Raw genomic sequence first — 24448 nt, 5'->3', positions numbered from 1 at the left:
CAAGTTGGGAAGAACTGGCATCTTGACAATATTGAATATTCCTGTCCATGGACATGGAATATCTCTCCATTTATTTAATTCTTCTTGGATTTCTTTCATCAGAGTTTTGAGTGTAGCTTTTTAGCAAGTTTTGAAACCAGGAAGTGTGAGTCCTCCAAATGTGATCTTCATTTTCAACATTGGGCCATTCTGGAGTCATTGAATTTCTCTATGAATGTTAGGATCACCTTATCAATTTCTACAGAGAAGCCAGCTGGGATTTTAATTGGAATTGTGTTAAATCTGTATATTAATTTGGAGAGTATTGTCATCTCAACATATTAAATATTCTGATCTGTGCACATGAAATGTATTTCCATTTATTCAGATTGTCTTTAATTTCTTTCAACAATGTTTCATAGTTTTCAGAGTATAAGATTTGAATTTCTTTTGTTACATTTGTTTCTAAATATTTTATTCTTTTTGATACTACTGTAAATGAAATGGTTTTCTTAATTTCATCTTTAGATTATTCAACAAAATGTATGGAAATACAACTAATTTTTGTGAGTTGCTCTTATATTCTTCAGGAGCTTATTTATTAGTTCTATCAGCTTTTTTAAAAAAATTGATTAATTTTTGACTGCATTCAGTCTTCGCTGCTGCAGGCGGGCTTTCTCTAGTTGCAGCAAGTGGGGGCTACTCTTCATTGTGGTGCACAGGCTTCTCATCACGGTGGCTTCTCTTGCTGTGGAGCACGGGCTCTAGGCACGTGGGCTTCGGTAGTTGTGGCACATGGGCCTAGCTGCTCTGTGGGATGTGGGACCTTCCTGGACCAGGGCTCAAACCCATGCCCCCTGCATTAGCAGGCATATTCCTAACCACTGTGCCACCAAGGAAGTCCCTCTATTAGCTTTTTAAATGAATTTCTTAGTATTTTCTATATACAAGATCATGTCATCTACAAATAGAGATAGTTTTACTTCCTCCTTTTGCATGTTTTCATTTTCTTGCCTACTTGCCCTAACTAGAAAACCCTGAAGTTGCAAAAGCCTTATCTTGTTCTTGATCTTAGGGGGAAAGGATTCAGTTTTGCACCATTAAGTATGATGTTACCTGTGGGTTTTTGTAGATGTCTTTTATCAGGTAGTCCTAGTTCACTGTCTGTTTTTATCATAAAAACCGTGTTGGATTTTGTTAAGTGCTTATTTTACATCTTTTGGGATGATCATATGTTTTTTTTCTTTATCGTATTAAAGTGATGTATTACATCAATTGATTTTTGAATGTTAAACTAACCTTGCATTCCTGGTATAATTCCCACTTGGTCATGATATATAATCCTTTTTGTATGCTGCTGGATTTGGTTTGTTAGTATTTGTTGAGGATTATTAATACTTTTCTTTAAATCTTTGAAATAAACTTTATATCATCACCTTTAGAATAAAATCAGTATTATTTTTCATAAATAGAAAACAAAACAATGTGATCAAATTCTGGCTAGATATTATTGTTTGTCCTGGGCTTAAAGCCCATGCTTTGTCGTTGTTGTTAAAAACAGAATAGAGGGGACAATGCATACATGCATCGATTAAAAAAAAAGACTGATTTATTGAGATATCAAATATATGAATATTTAAACATTCATGAATGTGTAATGATAGTTGCTTGCTAAAGGACTAACTTATTCTTCTGACAATTGACAAATACAAAGAAAGAAGTAAGCATTTGTCTTGTGTACACTTATGTGAGGGTCAGTCAGGTGTGGCCACAGGAGAGGCTCAGGAGAACAAAGTTCATTATACTCGCAGGTCCTAGAGACAGGAGGCAGGGCACCCCACACAGGGCCACATGGGAAAGCAGCAGAGTGGTTAGGAGGCAGAAGATAGCAGTGAGGGAGAAAAGTCTAGGCCCTGGGGTTCCCACAGGAAAGGCAAGGCAGGGCAGGGTAAACAGCTTATAACTGCCTAGTTGGGATAGTGTTAGCAGGCTCTAAACTATAGGGGTGGTCTCTAGCTGCCTGATGCCTGGCCCTGGGATGATTAAGGCAGAAGAATAGTGCCTCCTGAGGTGTGGGGCCCAGATAGAGGAGCTATTTCTCTGGATTGGTTAGTTTGCATATCAAAGGTAAGAACCCAGCTGAACTTGCTATTGAAACCTTGTAACTCAGATTGGGACTTGAACTCATGGTCTTTTAACTGAGATCACACGCCTGGTCTCAGGACTTAATGAAGCTCAGGTTCTTGATGTCTCATCACAGAAAGAATTCAGTGAGAGACAAAGTGATAGGTAAGAAGCGGATTTATTTAGAGAGAAACACATTCCACAGACAGAGTGTGGGATATCTCAGAAGGCAAGAGAGACACCAGGATATGGAGTTGTCAGCTTTTATAGGGGTGGGTAATTTCATAGGCTAATGAGTGTGAGGAGTATTCCAGCTATTTTGGGGAAAGGGTGTGGATTTCCAGAAGTTGGGCCATCGCCTACTTTTTTACCTTTATGGTCAGCCTTGCAACTGTCATGGTGCCTGGGGGTGTGTCATTGAGCTTGCTGATGTGTTACAATGAGGCTCAAGGTCTAGTGAATACTGAGGCTCAAGGTCTAGTGAAAGTTGATTCATCCTCCATCTTGGACCTATTCGGTTCTAATCAGCGTATGTTGTGTCCTTTGGCTGTGTCATTCTTCTAAAGGTTGTGCCCTGCCCCCTTCCCTGATATTTCACTATCTCCAAGAATTGGCTACCCCAAGGGGCAGTCTGTCACCTGCCAGAAAGGGATTTTAAGATGTCAAAACATTATAATAAACAAAAAAATTTTTAATACATACATATAGATATACACACGCAATAGAGCATTTATCTTGCTTTGCTTGTCAAACTGAGTATCGGGGTAACTAAAGAATAGATGAGAGAAAATTCTTTCTTTACAGATGAATTCTAGATACTATATGAAGTAGGAGTGAGCCTGTGATGACATCATAGATCTAGATCATTAACAGCTCCTGAAACCAATAGGTGGCAGGTTGAAAGGGACCTTTATAAGGGAGGAGACAGGCTGTCATCATCTGAATCCCTCATCAAACGTAGCTTTGCTGATAGTGGAATAACCAGTGATCACATTGCCTCCAGACGTGTTGCAACAGAAAGCTCTCTTCCTCCCCTCTGAGGTCTTTTGGATCAAACTGCCTGTGTGCTGGAAGTAGGCAGGATAGAGGGCACCACAAGAAGCCCAGACAAACCCAGAATGTGGGTCCATTATAGAGGAGATTTGGAGACAAAAAGAAGTTCCCTGCTAAGTGTTTTGTGCTGAGGGGTCATGTTACACTTCCTGCGGGGTACACACCAGGGACCTTGCTTTGCAGAAGGAATAGCTGAGGCTCAGAGGTGAGAAGTTTGTGCCCAAGGTCACAGGGACCAGAGAAGCCAGGGGCAAGCCAGGGACTTCCACAACTTGGCAGTTTGGGGTGGGGGGCTATGTCTGTCCTGCTCAGCACTGGGTGCCCTCAGCATGATACCAAGCAGGGACCTGTGGGGCTCCTGGGCACAAAGCCTTTCTGTGTCCCCCATTTCTTTGATATCAGGAAATAGCCTTCATTCAACCTCCATGACCTTCCCTGAGTTCCAATGGGCAGATTCAAGCAGTTGTTAATTAGGGAAGGGAGGGGATGCAAGACCAGGGAGAAAACAGTCAAGAGAAAAAATAGTGCAGCCTTGGGGCAAGGTCCTGGCTCCCCATCAACGGCTACATGCAACAATAACTTTGAGCTGTTTTGCAGAATCCGAAACCCCCTCCAGGTGGGAGAAGTTATCAATTAAAATGATGGTTTGCTGTCCACAAGCACAGAGACCCCAGACCAGTTGGACGTGAAGGTTGATGATGCTGACTCCTACTTACCTCACCACCCACCAGTCAGAAGAATATCCATGAGAAGATCACACCACGCCCTCTTTGAACCATTACTATTAAACTTCTCACTACCCTCTCCAAGTTGGGACATACAGTTTTGAGGGCATTAGCCTGCTGTGGCACCATTTGTCTGGCAAAACAATAAAGCTATTCTTTTCTACTTCATCCAAAACTCTGTCTCCAAGATTTAATTTGGTGTTGGGGTACAGAGGCTGGGTTCGGCTTCAGGCACTTAGTAGGTGCCTGGTTCTTGATGGATGAGTTGAGATCCAGTGACTGCCATGGCTCATACTCTTAACTACGACAATAACTTGTACAGGGTGACAACAGTAGACACAGACATCTTCCACAGAGAGCTGCTTCTGACTGACCAGCAAATCTCTGCTCTTTGCAGCCATAGGTCCCAGGCTCCATGCTGGGTGCTAAGGAGCCTGAGGGATCCCACTCTGCAGTCTCCTAACTCTCCTCCTCACCCTGACTCATCAACTGGAAATTTCCTCTTCCTTCTGCTCTTCCTCCTCTTCCTGCCTCTCCTATCTTCCTCTTCATCTCCCCCTCCTCTGAGCATTAGCTACTCCTTGGACAAAGCAGCATCCCTGATGTGCACCCAGCAAGGAAACATAAAAAGACTTAGTGAATGAGACCCCTCAGCACAGCAACACTTAGCACAACAAGACTTTAGTATAAAGCTACAGTAATCAGAACGGTATCGATGCCGAAAACTTCTCTGTACACCGGTGCCGAACCGAATCTCAGAGACACAGTTTTGGGTGAAGTAGAAAAGGATAGCTTTATTACTTTGCCAGGCAAAGGAGGACAAAGCAGGCTCCTGCCTCCAAAAACTATGTGTCCCCACCCAGGAAGATTTGATGAGGAGTTGTTGGGGTTTTTTTTTTTTAATTAATTAATTTATTTATTTTTGGCTGCGTTGGGTCCTCGTTGCTGTGCGCAGGCTTTCTCTAGTTGCGGAGAATGGGGGCTACTCTTCGTTGTGGTGCGCGGGGTTCTCATTGCAGTGGCTTCTCTTGTTGCAGAGCACGGGCTCTAGGTGCGCAGGCTTCAGTAGTTGTGGCACACGGGCTCAGTTGTTGTGGCTTGCGCGCTCTAGAGCGCAGGCTCGGTAGTTGTGGCGCACGGGCTTAGTTGCTCCACGGCAGGTGGGATCCTCCCGGAGCAGGGCTCGAACCCGTGTCCCCTACACTGGCAGGCAGATCCTTTTCTTTTTAACATCTTTATTGGAGTATAATTTCTTTACAATGGTGTGTTATAACAAAGTGAATCAGCTATACATATACATATATCCCCATATCTCCTCCCTCTTGCGTCTCCCTCCCACCCTCCCTATCCCACCCCTCTAGGTGGTCACAAAGCACCCAGCGGATCTCCCTGTGCTATTTGGCTGCTTCCCACTAGCTGTCTATTTTACATTTGGTAGTGTATATATGTCCATGCCAGTCTCTCACTTCGTCCCAGCTTACCCTTCCCCCTCCCTGTGTCCTCAAGTCCATTCTCTACGTCTGCATCTTTATTCCTGTCCTGCCCCTAGGTTCATCAGAATCACTTTTTTTTAGATTCCATATATATGTGTTAGCATACGGTATTTGTCTTTCTCTTTCTGACTTACTTCACTCTGTATGACAGACTCTAGGTCCATCCACCTCACTACAAATAACTCAATTTCATTTCTTTTTATGGCTGAGTAATATTCCATTGTATATATGTGCCACATCTTCTTTATCCATTCGTCTGTCGATGGACACTTAGGTTGCTTCCATGTCCTGACTATTGTAAATAGAGCTGCAATGAACACTGTGGTACATGACTCTTTTTGAATTATGGTTTTCTCAGGGTATATGCTCAGTAGCGGGATTGCTGGGCCGCATGGTAGTTCTATTTATAGTTTTTAAGGAACCTCCATACTGTTCTCCATAGTGGCTGTATCAATTTACATTCCCACCAGCAGTGCAAGAGTGTTCCCTTTTCTCCACACCCTCTCCAGCATTTATTGTCTGTAGATTTTTTGATGAGGGCCATTCTGACTGGTGTGAAGTGATACCTCTTTGTAGTTTTGATTTGCATTTCTCTAATGATTAGTGATGCTGAGCATTCTTTCATGTGTTTGTTGGCTATCTGTATATCTTCTTTGGAGAAATGTCTATTTAGGTTTTCTGGCAGGCAGATTCTTAATCACTGCTCCACCAGGGAAGCCCTGATGAGGAGTTTTATAACCATACTCCCTAAGGGTGGGGTTGCTGACAAGATTAGGGTGTGTGCAGGGTCTCAGGTGGTCCAGGTCTCCTAATCTTGTTGAGCTTCTTCGGTCCCTTTAATCTTGCTTCAGGTGGTTTATTGGCTGCTCCTCCCTTGAGTAGCAACTGTTCAAATCTGCCCCTGGAACTTAGGGAAGATCATGGAGGCTGGAGTCTTGCCTACAAGAAACAGGACAAAAAGTCCTATGTGCCTGGAAGCCCACAGGGCCCCGTTCAATTTTACTATGACAAAAAATTAGACAAACTAGTGGAATCTAACAGAGTCTAGAAATAAGCTCACACATCTAGGGAAAATTTGTGACAAAACTGAAAGACAATGTAATGCAAGATGTCTAGACTTTTCTACAAGCGCTGCTAGTGAAACAGGAAGGAAGAGGGTAGGGCACAACGTTTAAAAGAATGACATAGCCCGAGGACACAACATACACTGGTTAGAACCGAATAGGTCCAAGATGGAGGACGAATCAACTTCCACTAGACCTTGAGCCTCAGTATACATTCATTGCAACACATCAGCAAGCTAAATGACACACCAACAGGTGCCATGACAGTTCTGAGGCAGACCATAAGGGTCAAAAAGTGGGCAGTGAGGGGCTTCCCTGGTTGCGCAGTGGTTAGGAATCTACCTGCCAATGCAGGGGACACAGGTTCGTAGCCCTGCTCCGGGAAGATTCCCCCATGCCGCGGAGCAACTAAGACCATGTGCCACAACTACTGAAGCCCGCGTGCCTAGAGCCCGTGCTCCGCAACAAGAGAAGCCACTGCAATGAGAAGCCTGCGCATTGCAACAAAGAGTAGCCCCCACTCTCCCCAACTAAAGCCCGCGCACAGCAACAAAGACCCAACACAGCCAAAAATAATAAATAAAACAAATAAATTTAAGAAAAAAAAAAGTGGGCAGTGGCCCAGTTCCTGGAAATCCTCACCTCTTCCCCAAAATAGCTGGAATACTCCTCCCACTAATTAGCCTGTGAAATTACCCAGCCCATAAAAACTGACAACCTCATACCCTGGTGCCTCTCTCACCTTCTGAGATGGCCCACGCTCTGTCTGTGGAGAGTGTTTCTCTCTAAATAAATCCACTTCTAACCTATCACTTTGTCTCTAACTGAGCTCTTTCTGTGACGAGACATCAAGAACCTGAGCTTCATTAAGTCTTGAGACCAGGTGTGATCTCAGTTAAAAGACTGTGGGTTCAAGTCCCAGTATGGGCTTTGGCTGGGTTCGAGTCCCAATCTCGAATGGTTACATGGTTTCACTGGGACACAGGGACATACAAATGTGCAAAAATGAAATTGCATCCATACCTCACACATATCTGAAAAGTACCTCAAAATGGATCATAGACTTAAGTGTAAAACATAAAACTATAAAAGCTTCTGGAAGAAAACACGGGAGAAAGTCTTTGTGACCTTGGCTCCAGTGATCCATAAAAGAAAAAGTAAATTGGACTTCATCAAAATTTAAAACTTTTGCTCATCCAAACATACTACTAGTGCTGACTTAAAAAAAAATGCACAGGGACTTCCCTGGTGGCGCAGTGGGTAAGATTCCATGCTCCCAATGCAGGGAGCCTGGGTTCGATCCCTGGTCAGGGAACTAGATCCCACACACACGCTGCAACTAAGAGTTTGCATGCCACAACTAAGGAGACTACCTGCCGCAACTAAGGAGCCACGTACTGCAACTAAGGAGCCAGCCTGCTGCAACTAAGACCTGGCACAACCAAATAAATAAATAGTTTTTAAAAATGCACAATGTGAGAGTTGCAAGTTAAGTTTTATTTGGGGCAAAATGAGGACTATAGCCCTGGAGACAGCATTTTGGATAGCTCTGAGAAACTGCTCCAGAGAGGTAGGGGAGGGGTTTTCCCTGGTGGCACAGTGGTTACGAATCTACCTGCCAATGCAGGGGACACGGGTTCAAGCCCTGGTCCGGGAAGATCCCACATGCCACGGAGCCTGGGCTCTAGAGCCCGCGTGCCACAACCACTGAGCCCACACGCCTAGAGCCTGTGCTCCACAACAAGAGAAGCCACAGCAATGAGAAGCCCGCACACCACAACGAAAAGTAGCCTCCACTCACCGCAACTAAGGAAAGCCCACGCATAGCAACAGAGCCAAAAATAAATAAAATAAAATAAATTAATTTTAAAAATAATATATTAAAAAAATGTAGGTAGGGGAGGAAGCTCAATATATATGTGATTTTGGTGAAGGGGGAGTACATGCAATCAAGCACTTTTTTTTTGCAGAAGGTCTTGTGAGGGTTACTGCTAGTCATGAGGAGCAGACGTCACCATGAAGGAATTTAGTGCTTTTCTAGATATGAGGGGATGCAAGAATTGGGCTCATAAAATCAGGTCCTGAAACTATCCAACTATATCTGAAGACCTGATCTGCCAGTTTTTCCAGAGCAGAGAGTGCCTCATTCCTGATCTCCACCCTGAATTCTTTTATTTATTTATTTTTGGCTGCGTTGGGTCTTCGTTGCTGAGCACAGGCTTTCTCTAGTTGTGGCGAGCGGGGGGCTACTCTTCGTTGCGGCGCATGGGCTTCTCATTGCGGTGGCTTTTCTTGTCGCAGAGCACAGACTCTAGGCACGCAGGCTTCAGTAGTTGTGGCTCATGGGCTCTAGAGCTCAGGCTCAGTAGTTGTGGTGCACGGGCTTAGTTGCTCCATGACATGTGGGATCTTCCCGGACCAGGGCTCGAACCTCTGTCCTCAGCATTGGCAGGCAGATTCTTAACCACTGGGCCACCAGGGACGTCCCTCCACCCTGAATTCTTTCAGGGGGTGTTGAAGGTCAGCAGCTGCAGTGGCAACTGATTTAACTGATTTGTAGAAGTAGATGGCAAGTGTCCATGGCAAGTGCCAATTTGTAGTTGACACTAGAATAAAAAGATAAGCCATAGACTTAGAGAAAATATTTGCAAACATATGTTTGATAAAGCACCTGTATCCAGAATATATAAAGAACTCTCGCGTGGTGATCACTTGTAATGTTTAAAGATATTGAATCACTATGTTGGACACCTGAAACTGATATAATATATTAAGTCATTTATACCTCAAAAAAAACTAAAAAAACTAAAACTCTCCTACCTTGTTAGCAAGAACACTGACCTGGGTAAATCAGGCAGATCCCTTTAGGGGCGGATGGAGGAAACACTCCATGGAGGCCTCCTCCAGGAGGCCATGCATTGCAAAGTTTTTACGAGGGCCCTGGCCTTGACTTCAGTCAGTAGGTTCTGGGTCTGAGAAGTGATTCAGGTCTGGAAGTGGGACAACGGATCATGAATTTTCCCGGGGCGGCTAACTTGGCTTTCTGCTTATCCATCTCTCTTGGCTGCAGCTGTTTAACAGTCCACCCTGTCGACTGCCCATCTCTCCCATCCCTAGGAACATCGTTCTGTGAGCCGTCCCTCCATATCCCAGCATCCTGATCTTGCTGTGACCATCATGGTCATCACTGACACTTGGTTTCTGACAGTTCTGTACTGCCATCTAGCCTCTATTATTTCTGATTGTTATCATTTCCATCTTTCCCATGGGACCCAGTTCTATAATGGCATTTCCTATCATCCATCCCAGACTGCAGAGGATGGCCACTATGGGCTTTTGAGCAATGTTCCTGCCCCCTCACCAGTGCATCCCTTGTTGCCTTGGTAAATGGCATTCTCTAGGGAAAGAGCAATACATACTCTCGGGTCTTTGAGGACTGTGGGATAGAGAATTGATTTAACACTGACACCTAGGGACCCAAAGCACCATCACTGGCTCCATTCTTAGTGCAGGGGTGTACTGTGAGGGTCAGGTGACAATCCAAGCCTGTTCCAGGCCCTCCAAATAGAGTCCTAGCCCAGGTCCATTTCACATGAACCCACTGGGCCCAAGACCCCTGGGTCATTTCCCTGGTTTCTGGATGTATCGTTAGAACGGTCATATGAGGCAGTTGGCAGTGTACAAAACACAGCAAACACAACAGTCCTGAGACTAATGTCCTTGCAACCTGCTTGCAAGGCTGGCTCTTGGCCGGTGTCTGGGAACTTCGATTTTGGGAGCGTTCCCACTACTAACTGATAAAAATGGCTCACTGTGCCAAACCTGTTTGGGTTTATGTTGAACAACTGCTTTCCTTTTGGGACCCTGGAATTTTAGTTCATGCCAGCAGAGGGTACTTAGGTGACCAGCTGCCAGTAAGAACCCTGGGTGCTGAGTCTCTTATGAGCTTCCCCGGATGACAACATTTCACACGTATTGTCACAACTCATTGCTGGGGGAATTAAGCGAATCCTGTGTGACTCCTCTGACAAGGGATTCTTGGAAGCTTGAGTCTTGAGTTATCATATTGATGATGTGGTGTGAATTGGCCTGATGAGCAGGAAGTGTTGAGCACATCGAGGCTTTGTTAAGACACAGGCCCTCTGGAGGGTCACGGGCTTGTCTCCTCAGTGAGGTCACTAGGCAGCGGCATGTCAGACATCCCTCGGAATTAAATACAGGCTATTGCACTTTGCACCTCCCACCACGATAAAAGGAAGACAAGCCTTGGGTCTTGGATGCAGCATATTCCACACTTGGGGACACTGCCAAGACACATTTATCAGGTGGCACAGAAGGCTGTCAGCTGTGAATAGGACCCAGAGGAAGTAAAGGGCTTTGCAGCAGGGCCAAGCTGCAGGGCAAGCAAACTCCTGCTCAGTCCACAAGGTCCAGCAGGTCCCCTGGTACTAGAAGTAGACAGAGATGTGAGGTGTTTCTGGCAAGTCCCAGTAGGAGTCCTAGTGCACACCCTCAGGGCCCTGGAGCAAAGCTGTGCCTTACTCAGTGACTGAACACTGTTCCAAAAATGAAGCTAAACTTGACCATGGGACCTTGGGACATTGGGGCACCAAGTGACTATGTGGCCAGAGCAGCCTGTCACATGAGCTGGTTCTGTGGGACCAAACATTCACAGCAGTGGCCCATCACACCATTGAATGGCTGGGTTTGTGGCACAAGTAAGAGTCACCCACCACTGTGGCTGCAGCACTTCTCCCTTGGCCACTGTCCAAAGCCAGCTTGGGGAGGGGCTCCCTCTGACCGGAGGCTAGTGTCCGCAGGGTCCACATGGTGGCTTTTGGTACAGGAGCTCTTAATTTTACTATAAGACATTAATCCATGTTTTACATTATGGTTAACTCTTTTCCCCTCTTGTTTAAGAAATCCTTTCCTACCCTCAGGTCATCAAGATATTCTCCTACATTACCTTATTGTAAAAGCTTGATAACTTTCACACTGACATCTTTAATCCACTTGGAATTAATTTGCTTATGATGTCAGATTGGGCTTGCATTTTTCCCCCCCAATTTTTTTAAAACATAATTTCATACTTAAAGAAAGTTTGCAAGAAGAATACAAAGGGGACTTCCCTGGTGGCACAGTGGTTAAGAATCCGCCTGCCAATGCAGGGGACACGGGTTTGAGTCCTGGTCTGGGGAGATCCCACATGCTGCCGAGCAACTAAGCCCGCGAGCCACAACTACTGAAGCCTGCATACCTAGAGCCCATGCTCTGCAACAAGAGAAGCCACCGCAATGAAAAGCCCATGCACCGCAACGAAGAGTAGTCCCTGCTTGCTGCAACTAGAGAAAAGCCCTCACGCAGCAACGAATACCCAACACAGCCAAAAATAAATAAATAAATATATAAATACATAAAAAAGAAAAAAAAAGAATACGAAGAATTGCAATATAGCCTTAACCCAAGTTTCTATTGTTTTAACACTGTATTTGATCTGTCTCGTCTCTCTCTTTTTCTCCATACACACAGACACACACAGACACACACACACACACATTATCTTTCTGAGCCATTTGAGGGTAATTTGCAGACAAAATACACCTTTGCTCATCAGTACTCCAGTGTGTATGAACATTCTCTTATATAGCTACAGTACAATTAGCAAAATCAGGAAATTAATATTAAGACAATACTATTATCAATATACACAAATATTGAATCATTATGTTGTTACACCTGAAACTAATATAATGTTATATGTCAGTTATGTCTCAATTTTTAAAAGATAATACCATTATCTAATCAATAGACCTTAGCCAGATATTGCCAATTGTCCCAATACTGTTTGTTTTTAATTAATTTATTTATATTTTATTTTTTGGCTGCACTGGGTCTTTTTTGCTGCGCACTGGCTTTCTCTAGTTGTGGCGAGCAGGGGCTACTTCTTGTTGCGGTGTGCAGGCTTCACATTGTGGTGGCTTCTCTTGCTGTGGAGCATGAGCTCCAGGCACGTGGGCTTCAGTAGTTGTGGCATGTGGGCTTAGTTGCTCCACGGCATGTGGGATCTTCCCGGACCAGGGCTCGAACCTGTGTCCCCTGCATTGGTAGGTGGATTCTTAACCACTGCGCCATCAGAGAAGTCCCCAATACTGTTTTTATGGACTCCAGGATTACATGTTTGTTCAGCTGTCAAGAGTCTTCAGTCTTCTTTAGTCTGGAAGAGTTCATGAGTTCATGGATCTTTCTTGGTCTTTCATGATCATAGGTCAGTTATTTTGTAGAAATCTACCTATTGGGGTTTATCCAAAGTTTCCACAGATTATAATTGATGATACTCTTTGGGCAGGAATGTCAGAGAAGTGGTGTCTTTAGAGCACCATCCGTAATGTCAGTCTGTCCCATACCTGGTGATAAACCTGTGCTGTTAACATGGTGTCTGCTGGTTTCTATACCGTAAAGTGAGAACTGCAAGAACTCTCAGCCCACCCTCCCTGGACAAACCCCTCACACTAAGAGGTTTTGCCCAATCTCAGCCTAAGGCTGCACATGTCCCTGAGATGACCCAGCCCCCTTGAGTGCCAGGAAAACTCAAGGCTGACACAAGAATTTACCATTTGTCCCAACCAACACCTGAAGCTAGGCTCTTGACCTCCCTGTTCTTAGAGCATTTATTTAAAAACCCTACAATTGTTAAGAACTTCTTCTTTCCCTTTAAGATGTATTTGTATCTCCTACAACCCAGGAGTGTCCTTCTCAAGGAGCTGAAAGTCATCCCCTTGAAAAGTCATCATGAGTTAGGCTGGGGCCTCTGTCTTCCAATCTCTGAGGGAGGAGAGAAATCTAACTTCAGCAGTGCCAGTTAGCAGACAAGGATGGCCTAATCACTTTGACACTGGCCAACCCTCTTACCGGCTTTTTGTAATCTTTCACTTCCTGTACTCTCCTGGAGTCCCCACTCTGTTACCTCCCTTACCTAATGTCTGACTTTGTTTATCTTTGACAAAAGTAACTTTTTTCCCACATTGAAATAAGTATCTTTGTAGGGGCACAGTTTGAGATTGTGTAAAAAATTCTGTTTCTTCTCAAACATTCACCCCCCAATTTTAACAAGTATTGGTGATTCATGCCTGAATCACTTATTATTTATTATTAGATGATTGCCAAATGGTGATTTTCTAATTCCATCATTCTTTTTACCTTTATTACTAAGAAAGAACTTTCCCTTCTTCTCCACTTACTTAACTGAATCATTGTGGATTCATAAGTTCTTAAATTAAAAATATATTCTTATTTTACTTAATGGGTTATAATTCTTTATTGCCATTACTTATTTTGATGTACATATTGTCCCAGATTTGGCTAGTGGGTACACGGGTACACCTTTGAACTGGCTTCTGTATCCTTTTTACATGTCTCCATCTTCCTTTGAGCATTTCCTTATTTTCTATCACAACAGGATTCTCAGAGTGCATCTAAGTACTTTCCTTATTCCAGCTCTGGAATCAGTCATTCCTCCAAGGACAAGAAGACCTGTTCTTTTTAGTGAACAATGGTATTTAGAAACCAAGATCTGGGCCCAGGTGTGCTCACTGCTACTCTGATCTCATTGCTTCTATGCCTTCTCAGGAGAAAAAACTGGGAAAGAGATGTATGTATACACATACACACATACATACAGGTTGTGTGTACGTATGTATATATATAAATATATATAGTGTGCATATGTATATACACACAGATATATAGAGAGATACATATATTTACATATATCTCTATGTACATTAAAAACCATGAGTTTACACTAAGTTTTAGTTTTAAATCTAAAACCACAGGGTGCATTCTATCCCTCCTCCTTTCCATATTTATAACTCTATCTTTCTCTACTAGTGAAAAATCTGGCTCCCATTATCCACAATGTTATTTACTTACTTGCACAGGCAAGAGTTCCAGAATTGGTAACTTATGCCTCCAGAAACCTACAAGCTAGAGTTGTGTATTTGTTTAGCTTTCCCTTTGTCTTCAGCCTGAGGGTATGTAGTCCAAATGTTATACATTTGAAAAACTGGTTCATGTGTTTGTCATCCTTGTTGACTTTATTTATTCTCTTTTATTTGTGAATGTAAAACATTCACAAGTTTCCAAAAATCGGCTCAGAGATACATCTCTGCTTCCATCCCATTTCTTCAGTCTTTCCATTCCATCCCCACCCGCACTCCTAGTAACTATCCCTTCAGTTTCTGGCTTATCTTCCCTTTTTTTCTTTTTGCACAAATGAGCAGACACATGCAAATTTTCTTATTTCCTCTTTTTTCTTATACAAAAGGTAACGTACTAGTTATGCTCTTCTGCACTTTGCTTTCTTTCCTAACGGAAGAGATCTTCTTAATTCTTTCTTATGGCTGCAGGCAACCCCATTGTGGGGAGATCCTGGAGTTTATCCAAAGATCCTGCTGCATGGGCAGTTAGGGTGATTCCAATATTTCACAATTACAGATGAAGCTTCAGTGAATACTTAGTTGTATTTTTTTTAATATAATGATTTTAGAAATTTTAATTTTTATGAATAGCTAATACATTCACTTGAATAAAATATAAAAATACAAAAACCAGCTATCTTTATAAAATGAAATTATACTGATACTGATTTAAACATCATAGGCAGTAAGACTTTTTGATGACGTTCACCAAAATTCTCTACCTGGCAGTTTTCTTTTTTTTTTTTGGCCACGCTGCATGTGGGATCCTAGTTCCCCGACCAAGGATTGAACCCGCGCCCCCTGCATCAGAAGCTCAGTCTTTTTTTTTTTTTTAATTTATTTTTTGGCTGTGTTGGGTCTTCGTTGCTGAGCGTGGGCTTTCTCCAGTTGTGGCGAGCCGGGGCTACTCTTCGCTGCGGTGCGTGGACTTCTCATTGCGGTGGCTTCTCTTGTTGTAGAGCACAGGCTCTAGGTGCATGGGTTTCAGTAGCTGTGACGTATGGGCTCAGTATTTGTGGCTCGCGGGCTCTAGGGTGCAGGCTCAATAGTTGTGCAACGGGCTTAGTTGCTCCGTGGCATGTGGGATCTTCCCAGACCAGGGCTCGAACCCATGTCCCCTGCATTGGCAGGAGGATTCTTAACCACTGCGCCGTCAGGGACGTCCGAAGCAGAGTCTTAACCACTGGACTGCCAAGGAAGTCCCTACCTGACAGTTTTAAGAGAGTTTAAAATCAGAAGGAAACATTCCACAACACTGAAAATGTTCATTTTGCAGAAGCCCCACGTACATGCTGGGAGGCCACAGTGCTGGGAAATAGCTGTTCTCATTCCTGTAGGCTATTCTAGAGGCTGAGGAGGGTGGGCTTTCAATTGACCTGTTTTGGGCCGCAAAAGCCTTTGAAACGCTGATAAATCTACCCTCAACAAAAACATACTTAAATGTAAAACCTTCCATTTTTATGGATTGAGTTCCTCAGAAAGAGAGGATTTGTGTGCGAGGAGTTTCTTGGGAATTGGGCCTGGAAACATCAGCTGTAAAAGACAGGAGGAGAGTAGGGCAGGTCACAGGGAGTGTTGAGCTGTGATGTGGTTGCAGCCAAGCTTCAGCTTGCCCCAGAGAGGGCCCTGGAGCTGGAAAGTCCTTCAGAGTGGCCCCAAATTGGGGCAAGCAGGTTGGGCCTGTGCATCCCCCACACAGGGACCAGTCATTGTACGCGGGTGGCCCTGGGTCGGAGTTGTAAACTGGGGCCAGACAGCTCCCTTGCCAAGGTGATTCCCAGGGAAGGGATCCTGCTGCCATGTACCCATGGTAGCACTGCTGTGGAGAGGGTCCCTTGGTCCAAAGCAACATAAGATGTATTCTGTACTGGCAGGTCAAACACTCTGATCCCTTGGATAGCAGTGCTGGTCCCCACTCACCTGCAGGACAGGCAAAGCCACACCCGGACTTTGTGCCCATTCCAGGAGATGTGAATAGCTGGTGCCAAGAACATAAACAACAAAGACATAGGAACTGTCACAGACCGGGGATACTAAGGAGACTTGACAACTCACTGCAGTGTGATTCTGGATAGGATCCTGGACCAGAAAATGGGCATATGAGACATTTGGTGAAATTTGGATAAGATCTCTCCATTTGGGACTTCCCTGAGCCTACAAGCCACAACTACTGAAGCCCGTGCGCCTAGAGCCTGTGCTCTGCAATGACAGAAGCCACTGCAATGAGAAGCCCGCGCACCACAACGAAGAGTAGCCTCCGTTCACCGCAACTAGAGAAAGCCCGTGTGCAGCAACGAAGACCCAACACAAAAATAAATTAATTAAAAAAAACACATTTGTCCATTAGTTAACAGTCTTTGTTTCAATATTAATTTCCTTTTTTTAAATAATTGTACTGTTGCTATAAAAGATGTTAACATATGGGGAAGCCGGGTGAAGGTATATAAGCATTCTTTGTACTATTTTATTTTTTAACTTAAAAAATATTTATTTATTTGGTTGCATTGGGTCTTAGTTGCAGCAGGCAGGCTCCTTAGTTGTGGCTCGTGGGCTCCTTAGTTGTGGCAAGTGAACTCTTAGTTGTGGCATGTGGGATCTAGTTCCCGGACCAGGGATCAAACCTGGGCCCCCTGCATTGAGAGTGTGGAGTCTTAACCACTGTGCCACCAGGAAAGTCCCTCTTTGTACTATTAAAAAAAAAACTTTATTGAGGTATATAATTTATATACTATAACATTCAGCCAATTAAAATGTACAGTTCAGGGCTTCCCTGGTGGCGCAGTGGTTGAGAGTCCGCCTGCCGATGCAGGGGACGTGGGTTCGTGCCCCGGTCCGGGAGGATCCCACGTGCCGCGGAGCGGCTGGGCCCCTGAGCCATGGACGCTGAGCCTGCGCGTCCGGAGCCTGTGCTCCGCAAGGGGAGAGGCCACAACAGTGAGAGGCCCGCGTACCGAAAAAAAAAAAAGTACAGTTCAATGACTTTTAGTAAATTTACCCAGTTGTGCAAGCATCATGATAATCTGATTTTAGAACATTTTCATCTCCCCCATAAGATCCCAGTCCCAGGCCACCACTGATCTGTTTTCTGGACGTTTCATATAAAGGGAATATACAATATGTGGTCTTTCATGTCTGCCACAACTTCACATAATGTTTTTGAGGTCTTTGTATTACTTTCACAACTCTTTTTGTAAGTTTGAAATTATTTAAAAATGGAAAGCTGCAGGGAGGGAAAAAAGAAGGAAAGGAAAGAAAAAAAAGATGAATGTCTTCCCCTTTTCGGCATGGAAGGGACCAATGTGCCACCAAGTAGCTAGTTGGTCTCCTCGAGGGATAGATCGACTCAGAGGCTTGGCATTGGTCTCTGTCACTGGCAGGATGGACATTCAGCAGTGACAGAGCTAGAGTAGCCTTAGGGCTACTCTAGAGTTGGGGCAATACTGCTGGGATCATGTGGAGCCTCCACCACTGCCATCATAGCTAGTCCATTCATAAGCCCCTTTTTTCAGCACCAGGGTGGTTGATGGCAGAAGTTGGCTGATGTTCATCGCAGCTGCAGTTTGGACTCAACTAGGCTGAGTTTGCAGCAGTCCAAGTTCTCTGCCAGGGACTATCTGCTATTTGTAGTGGCTGGTGGATTAAATGAGCATATGGGAGGGAGACCACCACCTCTGCATCCTATAAGGCTTTTAGGGTGGCACTAATCTCTGCTTTTCCCTCTGGAATGCAACATTGTTTTTCATGTACTCTCTTGGCTGGGAGGAGCAGTTTCCAAGGCTTCCACTTGGCCAGTGGGAGGGTTCTGTAATGATAAGGTGTGTCCACTCTGATTAAACATCAGGGCTAGGGAAGTAGTCAGGTGCAGCTGTGGATCCAGTGGTCCCATCGTGAGCTAGACCTGGGCCAGGGCTCCATTTCATGTATTGCTCTTACACCCCTAACCTAACTTGGGAGCCACGAAGACTCCTGGCACCCCCAGTTGTCAATGTCAACTCAGACTTCATATCCAAGTAACCTAGCAAAATCTAGGTATTCCTCCTCCCTGGGGTATGGTTCTCTGAGTAAATGACTATGGGTCCCTTTGGGGAGGACAGGGAGAATCATTACTGTGTCACTCGCAGTGATGGCTGCCTTTCTGGAAACTGGGCAGTGTTTTGTAACTTTTGTTTTGGGACAGCTTCCCTCAGCCAACCAATCAATGACCCACTGTTGATTCCTTCTGCTTGTATAAAGGAAGCCAACCTCTTGTCAGCTGCCCTGCACTACACTGTTGTCCCTGCACTACACTGTGATCCATTAATAGCTCCCTAGTTCTCTGTGGGTTAGGTCCTCCAACCTGGCCGCTCATTATGATAACTGTTCACATCTGGCTTCTGAAATGTCCATGCTGCCACCTGGCCCTATTGCTTTAGGATTCCCCACAACCCCACTGCTATCAGGGAGGCTGGTTCTGTTATGCCTTCTACTGTCAGTCTGGGCCTCGGAGGAATGGCCACCCAGCTTCTCAGTGATGTGGTGCCCCTCTCCAGTGTGCCTTCTCTTTTGGGTAAATGGGATGTCCTCTGGGTCCTCTTGCAGAACATAATTGGCTGGTAGGTTTTGTGGCCCATCACAAATATAGTCTGTCCACTCTTGCATGCCCTTCACTGAGCGTGTGGAGCCCTGCCTCTACTGCCTGCTGCAGCAGCTCCTGCATTTCTACTTCCCTGAGCACAGGCTATGGCTTTCTCAAAGCTTCCAAGAGCCAAGCTAGGGGCATATTATCTATGTTTCCTGGGACTGTAGCGTTCAGGGTAATAAGTCCTGTGTTACAGCAGGGCACTCCCATATGGATAAAGCCCTCCCTGGACCCATTTCCTGTTAGCACTGCCTTCCCCCCACCCCAGCCCTTTCAGTCCCACACACTCCTGGCTCCTGCCCATCCATCTTGGCAAGGTCCTTCAGTGCCTTCGGCATATTGTCCCTTTCCTCTCTCAACAGGCCCAACACTTGCCGAGACAGGTTGTTATTACATCACCCTCATTATTGATCCAGTGGCCAGAAGGGGAGGTGGGGAAGAGGTCTGTGCATGATTTTTAAGCAAGATGAAGGCACCAATCCTTAAGAGGAAGCAGGCTGTGTTTGCAGGCCCAGGGGTTGCAGGGGGACCTGGGCTTCCAAGGCTTTCTAAGGCATCAATCAGATGTTCCCATCCCAAGTGTCAGGGTCCCTCTCCTTCCTAATGAGGACAGTGACTTTTGTGTAGGAGATTTGGTGGGTTGAAAGTTCAATCTGCCCTCTTAACACCTAAGGCTTGGCTTGATTCCCCTCAGCTTTGTCTGCCCTTCTCAGAGCCTGCCAAAGAGGCCCTCTGATTTCACACTCAGTCTTTTTTTTTTTTCAGCCGCTCCATGGCATGTGGAATCTTCCCGGACCGGGGCACAAACCCGTGTCCCCTGCATCGGCAGGCGGACTCTCAACCACTGCACCACCAGCTTTTCATTGTCTTTCTTCAATACATTGGTGACGGGCCCTAGGAATAGTCCCCTGACACCACAGTTCTTTTAAAAATTTGTGGTAAGAAGACTTAACATGAGATCTGCCTTCTTAAAGTTTTAAGTGTATAATATTTTTTTTTTTTTTTTTTTGCGGTACGCGGCCCTCTCACTGTTGTGGCCTCTCCCGTTGCGGAGCACAGGCTCCGGACGTGCAGGCTCAGTGGCCACGGCTCATGGGCCCAGCCGCTCCGCGGCATGTGGGATCCTCCCAGATCGGGACACGAACCCATGTCCCCTGCATCGGCAGGCGGACTCTCAACTACTGCGCCACCAGGGAAGCCCAATACAGTATTCTTGACTGTTGTTATAGAGCAGATCTCTAGAGCTTCTTAGTCTTGCTTCACTAAAACATTTCGCCTATTGATTAGCATCTCTACATTTCCCCTCCAACAGCCCCTGGCAGCCACCATTCCACTCTGATTCTGTGAATTTGACTATTTTCAATACCTCATCTCATGTAAATGGAATCATACAGTATTTGCCTTTCTGTGGCTTTTTTCACTTAGCAAAATGTCCTCAAAATTCATCCCTGTTGTTGCACATGGCGGAATTTCTTTTGTTAAAGGCTGAGCATATTCCATTGTATGCAGGTACCGCACTTTCTTTATCCATTCACCTATGGGTGGACAATTAGATTGTTTCCACATCTTGGCTACTGTGAATAGTGCTGCAATGAACATGGTTGTGCTAATATCTGCTGATTTCTGTACTTTTGGATAAATAAATGGCCAGAACTGGTATTGCCTCATCACGTGGTAGTTCTAATGTTTTGAGGAACACTCATACTGTTTTCCATAGCTGCTGCACTATTTTGCATTCCCACCTTCTCCACATCCTAACACTTTTTTTGGCTTTTGTTCCACAGTTCTTATAATTACTCCTTCCCTTAAACTTCTCGGAAGCGTAGGATATTGCATTCCCTTCTCCAGTATCCTATCCCGGTATCACCATGCTGAAAGCCTGTTAACTTCAGCATGCTAGTGGCTTTTCCTGCCCCATGGTTACCAGTGATGGGGCTCTCATGGCCGGGCAGCTGGCAGTAAGCCAGCTCCAGCCAGCTCTGAGAGCACTCCCCACTCCTACTGTCTCAGGTTGGCTTCCCCAGAAGCAGATTTTGGTGAGTAGGCAAGGGCAGCTGGACTGGGCAGAGGGCTGTTGAACCGAAAGGCAGTCGCAACAGAGGCCTCAGATGGTCCCACTGGCACCGTGGATCTGGGTGGCCCTTTCATGCCCCAAATTGAGGAAAGGGGCTGGGCCTTTGTACCCCCATATTGGCCAGGCTCCAGATGTGGGCTGCCCCTGAGTAGGGGGCATAGCCACAGGCAAGGCAGCTCCTTTCCACTGAAGGCAATTCCCAGACTCAGCTGAGAGCTGGCAGCAGCCAACATTCCTGGCATTTGGTGGAAGGAGCCCCTCGGTCCTGAAGAGGCAGCTGGGCTCACACCTTGTCTGTAGTGGCAGGATTGGGCTCAGACAAGCCTGTTCTCTTGTTCTAGTCTTCCTATAACACTATGGCAGGGCTAAAAAGTTGGATGGATGGAGAGAGGAGCCAACAGAGAAGGCTGGATAGGTTCAACAGAAGGAACGAGAGGCAGCAGCAGAGTTTAAGCATCTTTTACTGCACAAGCAAGTATCAAAAAGAAGAAATGGCATGGGGGGAGATATAACTAATAGAGCAGATTTGAATTTTTTTTTTTACTACTTGGGTGAAGGATTTTCTTGGGCCTCCAACTCCAAGGGTAACATGACATAGTAGGAAGGACGGCAACATTTGCAGCTCTTGACTTTGAAGATGACTGTATGTGGTTGGGCTTCGCCCTGCGTTAAAGAAGTGGGTACTTAAAGTATACAACCTATCTTAGAGCCTTAAAACTCAAGATGAGAGATAGTGGAGGTATCAGTAGTGATAAATCCAAAGGTAGGGCAGCAAGTACTCACCTCAGCTGCGTCAACTGGAGCTAGATCCTTCACAACTTATTAAGAATATGTATCTCCAGCTTTTTTTCTCTGTAACCTTGAAAAATTCTGCTTTCCAGATACAAAGACAAATGGAGCCTTCTACTTGGACTCCCGGCGCCGACCACCTAACAGCCCCGGAATGCATGGTGTGCCTGTCTGGCCAGGACCCGCCATGTCACTTGCAGCAGAGGACTCTTCCCACCCGGCCTCATTAGACAGGAGAGGGAATCCTGAACCCCCTCACCCCACCCTCGGGCAGCTGTTGTATTTGTTGCCATATCTGTTTTTGCAGCAGATATCTTTTCCTCGGACACCTTCCTATCTTTTTCTTGCACAGGTTACCTCTCTCAGAGTTTGCATTCCAGAACATTGATATCGAGGTGGAGCCGTGTGTTCTGTCCTTGCCATGCTGGATTTCACTTTGAGTGAGGGTCTGAAGCTATTTTTTCCAACTTCCATGAAATGGTCTGCAGGTACTGACTAGGGTCTGCAGCCCAGCTAACTGCAACCATTCAGAAGGCAAATTATCTTTGCCACATAAGCAAAGCCTATGAAAAGTGGCAAGTGCATCACCAGCTTTCCAGTAAGGCAACTGATCCCATGTGCAGAAGAGCTGACCTGTTTCCAAGACATCACCTACCATTCTTTGTGCTGGTCCCGGAGTACCTGGAACTTTTAGTTGACTAGCCTTGGACCAAGTTCACAGGCAACCACCATTTTGCATCTTTCAACACCTTTACCACTTCCACGTTGCCACTTCCACACCTTCATCAGCTGACTGGCCTTAAGGTTGTCTAATTGATAAAGCTGCTAGTGATGGCAGGAGCAGTCCAACCCCAGGGATGAACGTGGGACCCCATCTTACCTTCAGCATCTCCTTGGGCTGGGCTGGCAGAGGCCCCAGAGTAGCACAGGCTTGCACTGCGGATGCTGCAGTGCTGGGGTCACCTGGCAGAGGGGCAAGGGCTCACTCTCCTACTATATGCAACATATGTCCTTTGTGCTTTTAATTGAACATGTGTTGGGCATCTGCTGATTTTACTTTCTCAGCGTTCCTCCCTTCCTGTTAACAGCACCCTCTTCCTTTGGGGAATTTCCTTTCCTGTTCCATGTGGCTGTGAACTGCTCTTCCCCAGAGCTCTGGCTGGCTCCCTTCCAGTACTCAGCCTCAGTTAGGTGTCTCCTTAGAGGGGCCTATTCTGCCCACCACATCTAAAGTCTCTCAGGCCTCCCCTCCCCCACAGCAGCCTCTACCTTATGCACTGCTTTAGTTTCTTCCTGACACCATTTTGAAATCATCCGTCACGTTATGACATCCCCTTCACATGAGACTGAAGGTCCACAGAGCAGGGACCACAGAGCTCTCCTATACTGCTGCTACTTGCCCTGCTCCTAATACAATGCCTGGACATAGTGGGTGCTCTATAAACATGAGCTGAGGGAGCTGTGCCTCAAGAAGCCTGCCTTGGTCACCACATGAGTCTGGCTTGTAACTCTCGACAGACTCGGGAAGGTGGCCGGGCAGCAGAGACTGGAACTGCCTGACCCTTGGCACTCCTGAGGCCTGGCTTGTTAAACACCTCCTCTGATTCTGGGAATTAGCTGGTAACCTAAAATACAGACTGGGGGCAGGGAATGTTCAGGGTTTTATTAGCCAGTTTTTCTGTTGGCTCCCAACAGAAGCCCAACAAAACCTGCATTCCAAGTTGCAATGTTCAAAACCTTCCTAAATATTTAAAGTAACTATATTGTATCTCATCAAGAGGAAGTACTGCAATTTACTTAACCAATCCCCTCTGACAGCTCTTTAGATTCTCCTAGTTTTCTGCAGTTATAAATAGTGCTACTAGGAACACCACTGTGCTATATAACCATTTTCTGCACTTAGAATTATTTTCAAGGATGGCTTCTCAGAATTGGAATTTCTGGGGTGGACAGACGGCACAAATATTTTAAGGCGCTTGCTACCTTTTTCAAAATTTCTTCCCACAAAAAAGTTGTACAGCAGCCTGCCTCATCACACTGCAGTCAGCACTGAGGATGACTGAGGTAATCTGACAAGCAGAATCATCTCCCTTTGGTTCTGTTTTGTACTTCCTTCACCACTCATGAGAGCGTGTCCCCCACCCCACGCCAAACAACACACACATTCTGTGCATTCTCAGCCAAGACTTCATGAGTCTTGTGTTCTTCCCTTTACTGTGCCTTATATACATGGCTATGTTAGGCTTCATTAGAGTAATTAAACCTTTCAATTCCATCACATGACAGGCTTCCTCCCTGAAGGGTCCTCTTTCCTGCCCTTCTAAGAGCTCCAGCTTCTCTAGGTCTGACCCGCTTCCAGCCTATGGCTGAGGTGAGAGGTCACTGAGAAGACTTGCCTTCCAGGTTCCCGGTGTGGCTTCTGTCATCATTTGATGCCCCTTCACAGTGTGACACTGACAAGAGTGAGTGGGTGAACATGCCAGAGCACACACTTTCTTACAATAAAAAAGAAAACGAAACAAGACCTAGAGAACTGCACTGACAGTAAATCTA

General features: G+C 45.4%; 1 protein-coding gene across 1 annotated transcript in view; it reads right to left on the bottom strand.

Annotated features, from left to right (window-relative positions):
- Positions 1-7004: 7004 nt before the first annotated feature.
- Positions 7005-24448, bottom strand: part of MAML1 (mastermind like transcriptional coactivator 1) — a 64051-nt gene continuing 46607 nt past the window's right edge. The window contains exon 5 of the mRNA XM_033413485.2: positions 7005-9044. Within this exon, the coding sequence (XP_033269376.1) occupies positions 8899-9044 (146 nt within the window). The 3' untranslated portion in view covers positions 7005-8898. The remainder of the gene's footprint in view (positions 9045-24448) is intronic.

The sequence above is a fragment of the Orcinus orca genome, chromosome 3 (genome assembly GCF_937001465.1).
Source record: "Orcinus orca chromosome 3, mOrcOrc1.1, whole genome shotgun sequence".
Lineage (NCBI taxonomy): Eukaryota > Metazoa > Chordata > Mammalia > Artiodactyla > Delphinidae > Orcinus > Orcinus orca.
Note: the sequence above shows the minus strand (reverse complement) of the source record. Positions and strands in the feature narration are given on the sequence as shown.